The sequence below is a fragment of the Elaeis guineensis genome, chromosome 6, assembly GCF_000442705.2.
Source record: "Elaeis guineensis isolate ETL-2024a chromosome 6, EG11, whole genome shotgun sequence".
Taxonomy (NCBI): Eukaryota; Viridiplantae; Streptophyta; class Magnoliopsida; order Arecales; family Arecaceae; genus Elaeis; species Elaeis guineensis.
In genome coordinates, this window is record NC_025998.2 from 13,131,289 (window position 1) to 13,144,483 (window position 13,195).

General features: G+C 35.8%; 2 protein-coding genes across 3 annotated transcripts in view; both read right to left on the reverse strand.

The window, feature by feature from the left end:
- The window catches only part of LOC140858725 (uncharacterized), a 10,820-nt gene extending 10,723 nt beyond the window's left edge, over window positions 1–97 (reverse strand). The window contains 1 exon segment of the mRNA XM_073260033.1: window positions 66–97. Within this exon segment, the coding sequence (XP_073116134.1) occupies window positions 66–97 (32 nt within the window).
- Window positions 13–11,074, reverse strand: LOC140858477 (uncharacterized). Of its 2 annotated transcripts, XR_012142042.1 has the most exons (4): window positions 10,761–11,074; window positions 7,557–8,278; window positions 5,000–6,132; window positions 13–73 (listed from the first exon to the last, which is right to left on the reverse strand). XR_012142042.1 is itself a non-coding variant. In XM_073259219.1 (3 exons), exons 2-3 carry the CDS (start codon window positions 8,265–8,267, stop codon window positions 5,962–5,964), a joined length of 882 nt encoding a protein of 293 aa, XP_073115320.1. In that variant the 5' UTR covers window positions 8,268–8,278; window positions 10,761–11,074; the 3' UTR covers window positions 4,621–5,961. The 2 variants fall into 2 exon arrangements, 1 of the variants encoding a protein (XP_073115320.1); XM_073259219.1 differs by lacking the exon at window positions 13–73 and having other exon boundaries at window positions 4,621–6,132.
- Window positions 11,075–13,195: the final 2,121 nt, after the last annotated feature.

A 13,195-nucleotide genomic window follows, 5' to 3' on the forward strand; every position in this document is an offset into this window, starting at 1 on the left:
AATAGTAAAGTACCTATTTACAAACTTCAACTCGATTTCATCAGCTGCCCCAAAAATATACTTACGAAACAATCTGAAGCATGTCCAAAGGGCACATGTTAGATATATGATTTATATTATCATAGTAGTAACACTAAATTAGTGCCATGATAATAATATGATACAGAAGTGCACAAAGTAACTGAACTGGAGATTCAAATAGATGTGTTGATCATATAGAAATTGTGCAGCTGAGAGCAATTGTAAGATATCCTTGTTAACTCAAGGATTTGCTTGAACCAGATAGGGCCTGAAATAAAAATTGGGAGCTAGTTCAACTCCAATCGATCACATTTACAAATTCTCTGTTGGATCAGATTATGATAACCCGGCCCACTGGGCCTAAAGCCACAAAGCCCACCCAGAAAAAAAAAAAAAAAAACAGGGAAGAAGACTCCCGATCAGAGTCTTCCCCTTCTCCGGTTTCGATCAGGAATCGGAGTCCTAGGGCCATTAAAAAACCCTAGGACGAGCCCTATAAGAACCCCCCTCCTCTCCTCTAAGAGAGGACACAATAGTCACCGACGATCACCGGAGTTCTTCTCCAATTTTCTCGATTGAAGCCGCGGCCCCTCGACTCGTGCTCGCCGCGATTTCACGCCGGTAGGGTCATTGGAGGCCGGTAAGTCCTTCCTCCTCTTCCTCTCTTCTCTCCCTTCTTTCCTATGCCTGTGGACACAACCGCCGGCGACAGGAGCCGTCAGATTTCGTCGGAGAAGAAAGCCCTGTTCTTCTCTCCTTTTCATGATTTTTTTATGGCATCAACGGTCACCGCCGACCGCCGGCTTCGGCCTCTGAGACGGGAGGGTCGCCCCTTCCGCGGCCACCGCTGGGCGGAGAATGCCATTGATCGGCCGGTCAAAGGCACGGGACCTCTAGGTCCCCTGTTTCGGCCAAAGAAGGCCACGGGGAACAAGAAAAAGAAAAAAAAAAGAAAAAAAAAGGAAAAAGGAAAAAAGAAAAGAAAAGAAAAAGAAAAGAAAAGAAAAAAGAAAAAGAAAAAAAAATTAATAATAATAAATAATAAATACATGTGAGAGAAAGTTTCTCTCATCTCTCTCTCTTAAGTCTTTCTCTCTCTAAAATTGGGACTTTCTCTCTCTACCTTTTCTCTAAATTCTCTCCTCTCTATTTTCTCTCTCTAGACTTTTTATCTCTTTTTATGGATTTTATCTCTCTAGGGTCATTCTTTCTCTCTGATTGCTTTATAGACCCTAGGATAAACTTGAGATGAAAAATATGATACCTGAGACTGCTTCAAAATTCGTGCAGTAGATCGGATTCCGATACGATTCTTATTCCGAAATTGATAACATCAATCATGGTTAATCCATATTAAGTCACCCTAATATGACCTCGATGATCTCAATCATGATTGCCACTTTTGAAGGATACGAAAATTCTCTCTCACTTTCTCTCTCTACTTTCTCTCTCATGATTGACTTTCTCTCTCTAAGAAGGTCTATGAATCTTGTACCGAGTCATACCTTCATCTTTTAAGGGCTCATATTGACTCTAACAAGATGATCCAAAGTTGCTTTGATGTCCGTACTGGTATGTCAACCTCATTTGATCATATCAAGGATCTTTCAAATTCATTATTAAAGAATCCTATTGATTGATCTTGACCTTAATTCGATCTGTGCTTCACGATTTCTTGATCAAGTCACTTGAATCTGACCCTCAGATAAGAGATCCTGAATTGCCCTGGTATCTGGATGGTCCGACACATCCGGTCAACAGTCTTCTTTCCTTATGATTTGATCTTGTTATAGTTATGGAATAGAATTTGATAATGATTTGATATTTTAAATAGGATTAGTTGATTCTTCTAACGAAGTCTGAAGATCTAAGATGAACGAGGTAAGTAGATCTTATGCTCCTTATTTATTTTTAAATGATCATGTTTTTATGCAAAAAATTGCTATTGATGAAATCATAATTTTCATAAAATAAGGATCGGCATATGTGATATGAAAAAGTATGTTTTATTATGAGCATTGATTTCATGAATATGTCTTATGAAAATAGCATGATTATGAAGCATGAATTTTATTGTTTTTTCATCTATGTATATGTATGCTTTAAGAAAAAGATATAATGATTCAAAAGGCTCTCAGATGGCTATGAATGAATCCCTTCGGGAAGGTCGACATCCGGAGCTAGCATCCACACGAAACATGGCCCTGCCAGCGGGTATAAAGTTGGCACATGAATTAAGAACTCTGTCGATTAAGAAACATGGCCCTGTCACGGGTATAATAGTGACCTTAGCACGAATATCTGTGAGCAATATTTTGAAACATGACATGAATGCATGATGAAAATGATTTACGATTCATGATTGTGAAATATATATGATTTATGCATGCATGATGAGTTTATAACTTATTTTGTTATATGCTCTATGAAATGCTTTATTTTGTATTACCTGTTATTTTCTAAATATTGCATTATCATGAAAAACTTATGTTTGATCCGATAAGGAAGTGCAAGTTCTACTTACTAGACTAGTGTAGCTCATATTCTTTTTGTTTTCTTTTTGTTTGAACAGAGAAATAAGGTTAGGATCGACAAAAAGAATCCAAGCTTGAAGATCGGCATAGCAAGCTTGAAAATTTGACAGCAGGAGTTTAATTTATTTTATAATCATGGATTTGTAGTTATTTATGAATGTTGAGATTCGGGTTAGTACTTGCTTTTGGATTTAGATGCTCTGAACCAATATTGGTTCGATTATTTGATGAATAATAGAATTGAATCTTTTTATTTGACGGATTTTAGATGATTATGATGGATTGGCTTCGTGTTATCGTGGGCTCCATCCCTCGATAGCATGGCCGTGTTATGTCCCGGATTTGGGGCGTGACACATATCCTGTGTACAAGTCTAAGACCCAACAAGTTTATCAGTTCAAGTCAGGTTCAACTAGATCAAAACCTGATTGCACATGATCAAATTTGAACCAGAGCATGGAATGTCAACTCTATGTCATGCTGTATGTTCAGTTCACTGGGCCAAACTCTGTTCTTGTAGACTGCTTTTATTTTCTGTTTTTTCCTTCCTCTTCTTCTAGAAGGGGTCTCTCTCCGTTCTTAAAGTGGGTGGCTCTCCCATCAGGTGGAGCCACCAGCCAATCGACTAATTAAGGCAAAATATCAATAAATACAAGCTACAATTTCACCAGAATTTTAGGAATACAAAATTATGAACATAGTGAATGAAAGAGGCAATACATCTTACGGACACGTCTGCAAAAAAAACATGTTTATGCTTCTCTAAAAATTGCAACTAAAATAATAACTATCCTCAGCTTTGCGAGCTTAAGCAGAGATCTCCTCAATATATCATGTTCCTACCTAGCTTTGTGGTACTTGGCCATATAATTTAAGTTAGTAGTCATCAGTTAAATTAATTTTTCTTGAAAGGACTATTAAATTACTTATACAAAAGAACGGTACCATTGGCCATGATTTGGACAAGATTCAAAGTCTACATGTGTTGGTAAGATCTTTTTTCTCTTTTTTGTTCCACTATGACCACAGCCTTATAAGATTAAAGAGTGCTACCAACCACTTAAATACACCTACATCTCTTGATAGGAAGTGATGGTAGCAAAAAAGAATTCAAAGCTTGGGGATTACATCTTACAAGTCTGCAGAACAGCTATTAAATCTGCTTGGTAAATAAAATCATCGATATTGTAGATATGTTTTCATGGAGGAGACACGGGGGGATTTTTGCTTGAGAATCAATAAAAAGGCCAGGAGCTGCCAATGATACATCCGTGGAGAGATTAACACAATTTCATAGCACAAAACTGATGCAATGGAATACCTGTGAAGAGCAGAGGGACTAAACTAGAGACTGCCAATAACCACTAGTACAATTTGGAGGAAATGATTGGTCAACCAAAGGGAAAACACAAAATTCAAGTAAAATTAACAATGAAGCCAAAGAGAGCAACATAGCTAGGAGAGATGTTTGAAGAAGGTGAGGAATGTAAAAACTTATAAGCACCTAAGAATTTTTGTCATATTATCAACAACTCATATGCTTAAAGCTCTCAAGTGAATCCAACAAGGCTTCAATCAAGGGTTCAAATACTAGTATATTACTAGTAAGATAGTATATCATACCTAAACAGTATGCCTTTTGGTGCAAGCAGAACAAAAATGATATAACATGTGCTGGTACTGTACTGTACTGTACTGTACAGTACAGAGGGGGTGCACCAGTATGGTCACCTTATGGTATGGTAAGGCCACCATAGACCAGTATTTAAGTTTTTGGGTCTTCTCGGAACAAAACATCACAAAGTTGATTTGCCAAAAATGGGTCCATAGTGGAATGAGAGGAGAGCAAACAACCCTTAAACAATGTCCTAGAAGGCACCAATAAGACTTAATAAAGGTTATACTCTTTTGAACAATTGATTATGAATGATATAAAGCAAAGATTGAACCCCAAGCACTTTCAAAGCTTTTTTCTTTTCCCTTTCGTGGGTGGGCAGGTAGGGTTTTTAGTTGGGAGAGAGGGAGGAGGAGGGGAGAGGGGGGGGGGGGGGAGAGAGAGAGAGAGAACAAAATCAGCGGCTGATAAATCAATATGAAAATGAAGGCTTACTGAACCAACTTAGAGTGATTGGCAAAAATCTAGATTTACGAAAAGTCACTGCAGAACCACTTGACTTGAGCATGTTCCAAATGATCAGGCAGATGCTATTTTCAGTTAATAAAACCGACAAAAGGCATCCTCAGTTACCTGCAATAAAAGGGTGTTTTGACTTCATAGGAAGTCTAAGTAGACCACAAAATACAAAGAAAGCTTGAAAGTCTATGGTTTCTTCAATTTCTAGCAAAAGTTCTTCATGATACAGTGCTCATCTTGCCTGATTGTATCAATACTTTGATGAAATAATTCCAAATGACATGCACACAATTTGGATAAAGGTCATTACCTAGTTATTTTCCCGACAATCTGGGGTGCTGGGAGGGGTGAACCGGGTAGAGACCTAAGTTTTGGCCTTTTTTTATACAAACTGGCCGTCCCAGGACTTGAACTGATGCCACTGCCCTTGTCAGCCCAAGCCTTTATCATTGCACCAAGCAATGGCCTCTAATGAGCACAATTCGGACATGCAACTGAAAAGTTTTAACAGTGAAAGCAGAAAATGCATGTGCAATATATTCAGAATAGCAGCAATGTCCAAACATGCAAACGTCACAAGAATAGCATGGTCTGCAATGGTCAGAGTACATCACAATAGGAAAAAAAAATGTAAGCAATAGCATATTCAGCTGAAATAAAAGAAAATGGTGCATATATACTAAAGGTGGATACTTATCTGCCGTCTCCTTCATAAATGGACAAGATTCTAAAGTTTTGAGATAGAAAATGACTATCGTTTGCAGTAGCAGGTAGCAACAGCTTAGTTTAGTTGACTAGAAAGCATTTTCTTTTCATATATGGATAGGACAAAGACCAAGAGTGAAAGTATACCTTCTTACAATAATCATATGGAACTTGGGTAGAGGACTATACTATAGATAGATTTTCATGGAATCATCATTTATAATCTATAGGCAAGAACTCAAGAGCATTGGATATACCGAAACTTCAGCTAATTTAAATAATCAACAACAGGAAATAACAACTATATCAACATCACCTATCATCCCATCAAGAAAGGCGACAAATTAAATGTGCTATAACTTCATGAACTGATTTAGGAGCAACACTCCCACCAGCAAGAAGAAGCTCCTGAGAAGAATTTGATCAATTATCCTCAGTATTGGACAGACCTTAGATATAGGGGTGAAAAAATCATGTTCAACAAAACAAGGAGCTCAGTCACTTGATCAACAAAATGGTATAGCAACACGGTTAAGCTCTTTTAAGTACCTGAACTTCAGTTATACCCTACACATTTATGTTTGAAGCAGAACCTTTGATATGCAATGCAGTTATTAAAAAGTTTTGAGCTTGCCATGACCGAAGCACGATGGGTATGTCATCTTCGTCACAAAATGGATCACCAACTGACTGACCCAAAAGTTCAAATAATAGTCCACCTGCAACCCTAACCGGGACCTGAAAAGCTAACATCAGCCATATTAATTTAAGAGGAATGACAGCATGAAAAAATTGTATAACAAACTAAAAGGAAAGTTGATATTTGACTGCCTCAAGATTATATTAGACAAACATAAATGCATACCAACAGATATGTTTTCATTTTAATATATATATATATATATATATATATATATATATATATATATATATATATGGATTCAAGTTTTAATTGGTATCCTTTATATCAAAACTACATTAATATACAGAATCCAGTCATCTGTGCAAACTCAATATGATTACTTTGATGGCCACCATCGTAAGGAACAAAAAAAAGAAAGAAAAAGAAAAAAAAAATCCCCTTATTTTTTAAGAGAATTCTTCATAGTGGTTCTTTATTTATCAAATGACAGCTTTTAAATTCCCATTTCATACTGTGGAATTTGATAATGTCTTTTACCAACCCTTTTTATTTGGTCATTCACATTATACCAGGATGTAGTATCAAGGAATGATTAGTTCATGATATATCATTCTAAAGTGGGATCTCCTTTATATACTAATCAAAGGATTTTATCACCCACATAAAAGAAGCTCATGTCTGCTGATCAAGTGATCATATTGTGTCTGCATGTTTTCCCAGAAAATATGCTGAACTTTTAGCCTGTTGAGCCTGATGTGCATCATGGACCAGTCCCCTAAAAGCTTAAGCCTTTGGGCTCAAGTGATTAGTGGACATTGTATTAGAGTTAAGATTGCTCGTGGTCATCAATTCAAATTCCCCCTAATTTAATTATTTATTTAGTTAATCCAGCTGTCATCTTGATTCATTATCTGAACTTGTATATCTCTTCATGCACCTGACCAGGGCCTATCTCGTATGCATGGGATAAACTGGTTGGTTTAAGTTGAGGTTAATGACTTTCTTGACATATAGACATGCTCAAGAATAAATAAGCTAGTTATCTGGTGCCAAAACCTATTTCATACCGAGTAACTTAAGAAGTAATAAATTCCTTGTTACAGAAGATTATCTGTACAAATTTAAATATCAAAGGTTGACCCCTATCAATTTAAATGAATTTTGTAGTCAACAGATCAAAGATTCTCCTATGAATGTTATGGGCATTCTTCAAGTGGATTGGTCATTTTGTATCAAATAGTAGATTTATGCTAAAAATCTAGGAGAAATTGCAATAACAAATATTTGGAAAAGAAGGTTAAAGAACTGTATAATTTTTTCAGGAAACAAAGGAATTTTATTTGGACATATACACATGTGATGTGTCTAAACACATGCAAACAGGTGTTTTTTTATATATAGATAGGTAGGTACGTAAGTATCATGCATTCATAACACCTAAAGAATTTACAAACTCAAAAATATAAAATGTTCGTGAAGGGAGATGGAGCAGCTACTAGAAGAATCAGTAACAAGTCACCTCGTATAACAGGTGCTTCATCCGTTCACTAATAAGCCGACTCTCATCTTTCAAGGCAATGCTGATGGCAGGATGCAACCATGGAGCATTACTTAACCACGCATCAACATAAGGATGACCTGCAGTTACATGGCACCACCACGTAGGCCCTGCTGGACGCTCCCAGTAAGGAGCTGCAACATCAGCAACAGTAAAATCATCCTCATCAGCAGTAAGATCTATTGGCTGTGAAGCCCAGCTAGCATCAGGTTGGACCATCTGGACTAGTTCTGAAATCCTAGCCCAACCAATAGGCATCCAATGGCTGTCTGAAAATATCCTCATAAACTTTGGCTTTTTTTTGTAGTCATCAAGTTGAGGAACTTCCACGAGACCTAAGGTGGAGTCAGTGTTGTTTAGATCAATGAGAGGTGTGGATTCCAGTAAGCTGTTCTTATTCAAATATTGCGAAGAAGAATCACCCAGCCCAGATCTAGGAATTTGCTTCTTTGGATTCAGATTGTCTTTTTGCTGCAATGACAGGGTCCTTGAACCAGATTTATCTGGACTTGTCCACCTATGGCCTCGCACAAATTCAAAAGCACAGATGAGCCCGTCTGTCCATAGTTCATTCCATGGTGCACCTTCTCTATTTGCATGGAATTTACTGACTTCTTGCTTCTGATTCTTACTGCCAACGCAAGCTGGACTTTGTTCATCAATATCACTCATTTTAATTTCATCTAGAGAAGCAACAAAAAAATTTCAGTTCATTATTTGTGATGATATTTAGATAGAACAGGAAACTATAAATTATGAGCAGTATCAGATAATGATCTTGCATTCTTGAGAGCCTTCCATTGGCTGAAACTTGCAGGCTTAGAATGGAAATTTGAAGTTACCTACAACATGTTTGCGCCCTCTCGGGGAGGGAGGGTTTTTGTTTTGGTTGTTGTGGGGGGTGGTTGTGGTTGTGGGAAAATCATATATTCACTTGAGGACATGCAGGATATCAGGATAAGCAAGTTCTTTTAACATTAAGCTAACATATGGTGAAATACTACTTTGAGAACCCTGAGTCAAGCATACATGAATTGTAAAAGAAAAGGTGAACTGGTAATAATCATATACTTGAAAAAGCAGGCAACAGACATCAAACTCCACTGATTTTCAAAAATGGCTTTCAGTATAAGCCAATCAAGTATAAAAATCCAGGTAAGTCTGTTGAAACATAAATAAAAACAAAAAAAATAAAAAATAAATAGAGGACTGTCTTTCAAACATAAGATGAACGTCTCCACCTATGGCAAATATATAACAGAAATACAAACTGAATATCTCACAAGAGGAGGGTTAAGATGCATATGAGGTTGCAGCCATTGACCAGATGGATAATTTGAATAGATTGCTTTCTCATGAAGGTCCAGAAATCAGTCTGTATAATGATTAGGCTATTATTAACATAAAGAGTAAACTAGAATTGCCAGAGGGTAATAAAAAGAATGCTGCAAGAGTAGTGCACATTAAGTTCTCTTTGCTTTTAAAATTTTGTTAGGAGGGTCGGAATCCATTATTTGAGGGAATATTTGCATAAATAACTTGGTTATGATGGGGTATTAGATTCAAAAGATTATTAGTAGATACTGATATCTTGAATAATTTATTTATTTTTAATGGCACATCGACCTACTTAAAGGTCGAATGGTATTTAATTAGTGGCAGAGAGTTGGGCCACCATCCACTGACAACGAATGGTAAGGAAAATTATTTGTGCCTACATCCTTCTCTAGGACATAGAGATGTGGCCACTAGGAGCAGCATGACCATAATGTTCTTTGTCTATTTTCTTCTCTTCTTACATCATTCATTGTGAAATCTGTAGTAGGCATGGTACTGTCAGTTTCTTCCAGAAAATGAATCACCTTCTTCATCAACATGCTCAAACCTTTTGCTCGCCATCTTTATCCACATTCATCTGTACCTCACAAGAGTTGTTTCCCTTCATCTGCAAGAAATATTATCTAGATAACTTTCTTTTACATGCTTAAAGCCAGTCATATTCCAGTTGTTTGACCAAGAACATCACTCTAATGATTGCTTATGGGCATTGGAACTCTCCTTGATCCATGATGCCACCTTGCATGTTCTCATATTCTTGATGTAGATGTTCAGACTTGATTAGGAATGGGTACTTTTTGGCCCTGGGAATATATCTTACCTTCCAAAAGAGCTCTTATCTCATTCAGCAACCTTCTTCCCATCCAAATATAACATAATCATAACCATCAACTACCATCCAAATTAACAAGGAATACCTCTTATGTCAAGCATCTCAAAGTCCTTTCCCACATTTACACAAATTTAATTGACTGGCTAGGTCCTCCTCACCTCTTTCCTAAGACTTCGATATGCATATAAGCATATGTTCAGGCCTTTCTCAGATCTCTGTTAAGCCCAAAACACCTTAACAAACTGTAAATTGCTCTGCACTCGATTGAGACATATTCTTTGCCTCTCTTCATCCTATCCCTCCTAGTATGAGCAGACATTGTTCTAAATAATATAATATTCAAACCCTTATCATTATCAAACAGAATATTTCATGAAGTCAGCAACATATGCACTGGTCAAATATCACCCCAGAAGCACTCCATTCTCTTGGGCAATAAATTAAGAATATCGACAAAAACGTTGTTGTTATCCGCTCAAGAAAAATTAGAATATTTAATCCCAAAATCTATGCAACTTTTAACCTTCATTTTTAGCCAAAAAATTGAATATGCACACGTCTCATAGACATGGGTCCACAGAAACCACGATGCAAGTCTCCGATTAATGATTCTATGCATCAGCTTCCTTCATGAACTAACTGTTTGCTAGAATTCTAATTTCCAAGCATCTATACCACATTCATAGATTGGGCTCTTTGCCGATACTTTTTCCTAAAGAGACAAAAGAAAAAGAAAAAAAGATATTCCACATTCATCCAGAACATTATGCCATGCGATGCCTTCCAAAGCAATAAATCCCTTCTTTATATAAAAAAATCGCAGGCTATGGTCCAGCGAACACCTCGGTCATTAAAAATTCTGTAATCAACTGTTTGGTTTTCTTTCAACCTTTAGATTTGGAAGTTCTTGCATCAAAATTTTAAAAATAATTTATTATAGAGGTAAAGAAAAACAATCGAGAATAAAAGACGAGATTGAGACAGAAAATAATTACCGACGAGAGACGGCGAAATCTTTCTGGACTCGCTGCTTATCCTCTCCTTTTTGTTGTACTTTTCTGGCTTCGGATTTGAATAGGAGAATATAAAGAAAATTTTGTATAGGAGATGGCGGAGCTCTGAATCCGATCACTCCCGAGAAGCCGACAGTGGATCAGCTAAGAGACCCAAACGCGGAAGAAGGACAGCTAAGAGGATCCTATGATATCCACGTTATATTGTTTTTCATTTGTACGTGGTGGGCGAGGAGTGATGGATTATCTGTAATTTAGGCGAGACGGCAAAGCGAATCAAAGGTGGAGGGAAGGTGGTTTTGAAACAAAAACCAAATATTAAATGTGAGTTGAGCATTGAGTCATTGACGGCGACGCTAGGCGTTAGCAGCAAAATGGGCGTTCCAGGCGTTAGCAGTAAAATGGGCCATAAAGCGAACTATTTACCTGCTGGCAAATTCTCTGTGCACGGCGGGCGGCGCAGAAAATGCGACGTAAGATGCACTATTTTATTCAATTGATGAATATAATCATCAATTTTAATATATATTTAATATTTAAAAATTAATTTTTTTATTTAAAAATTTTATATAACGAAAATATTTTTATTTTTTAATAAAATTATGGTATCTCATGTCTATGACAATTTTCTTTCAAAAAATCATAATTTTAATCTACAAGATGTCATAATATACACAGGATATTATAATTTAAAAAAAAATATATATATTTTCGTCATTCAAAATTTTCAAATGAAAAAATCAATCTACAAAAATTAAATACATATTGAAAAGTGGTTGAACAAAAATATCCTTTCTATATTATGATATTCTGAGCTATGATATCCTGAACTATAATACGTCATAGGATGTCATAATTTTTTCTAAAGAATAAGAGTATTTTCATCATGTAAAATTTTTAAACGAAAAAATCGATCAGCAAGTATTTAATGTGTATTGAAAAGCGATGACTACGTAAACTAATCGGCAGAGCGGTTTCACTCCACGTTGGATTTTCTACACCGCCCATGGTGCACAAATAATTTCTTTTTATCTGCTTTCACGCTCACTTAGACCTTATCATGAATTAGACTTGGGTCCAGAACATATCAATCTTTGAGAAATTCTTTTTGCACCATCAACGATGCTCGACTACACCGCCTGCGGTGATTGGTTGGCACACAAGTTTGGAGAAAAAAAATATTTTTTTCTTCAAAGCTGATGCTCGAGCCTGCATGCTGATCCATCATCGAATGGTGCATGTCAAGCTGCACTGCCCGTGGTGCAGAAAGAATTTCTCATCAATCTTTACATAGGCAGACTCGAAGCTCGACTAAAAAATTTAGATCCAAAGCACAGCCAATGATCCCCGCTAAGGGTACACCAAGCAATCCTCCAAGCATAGAGTTTACTCCTCACGCTCCTCGCTTAATTTACCCACATATTAGAGCCCATTTGGTAGGTAAATATTATTAAAAAAATAGACCAACTTTCTCCTCGTGACCTCAACCAATTCATCCATATTTTTATATTTTTTTAAAAATAAATTATTTTTTATAAATAATATTTACTTAAAAAATAAAAGAAAAATTTTATACATCTAGATGACGAATAAATCATTTTCTCATTTGTTCATAAAATACCCTTAATTCTATATAATAAAATATAATAATATATATTATTATCAAATAATAATATAATTATTTAATATTTATAATAATAATAATAATAAATATCATAAAAGATATGGATAGATCTTAATAATTTATTTGAAAAAATAGTAATACAAAAAACATGGATAGTAAATTTTAAAATTATTTTTTAATATATAAAATAATATAAATAAATTATTTTTATTTAATATTATTTAAAAAATATTTATTCAGAAAATATAAAAAAAAATTAATCTTTCAAAAAATGGATCTTTAGGATGCATCAGCCGTCGATGTTCCTTTACCTAATCCCGAATAAAATAATCATTATAATAATTATTATAATAATATTTGTACAATTAACGACATCAATGGAGCTAATATCCACCGTACTTTCTGTCCTCCCCACCAACCCCGTATTCCCATTTACCTCTCTTCGCGGCAACCCCCCTATCCAATGGTGGCAGCGATGATGGCTAAAACCGATCAAGAGCAGAGCTTCGGCAAAAAAAAAAAAAAAACAAAAGTCAGAATTTACATAGATACAATCAGAAATCCAACTAAAAATAAATATAATTTAGATCCAAAATCCGATCCATCATCGGCTCTAATAATAAAAATAACATATGATGATGAATTTTTTTACAAAAAGAATGAAAATAAAATTTTTTTAAATTTATTTTTTAACTAATAAAATAATTTCCATCAAATCCAATGCCACATGGCACCAGCTTCCTTCAACTTTTACAATCCGGAGCTCTTCGAACTGGAAGCGAGGAGGTGCACA

Excerpts from the sequence above, each read along its gene's own strand:
- LOC140858477 (XM_073259219.1), bottom strand. The coding sequence starts at position 8,267 with ATGAGTGATATTGATGAACAAAGTCCAGCTTGCGTTGGCAGTAAGAAT. Across the intron at positions 6,133-7,556 it reads TGAAGCACCTGTTATACGAG|GTCCCGGTTAGGGTTGCAGG; the intron begins GTGACTTGTTAC and ends TTAGCTTTTCAG.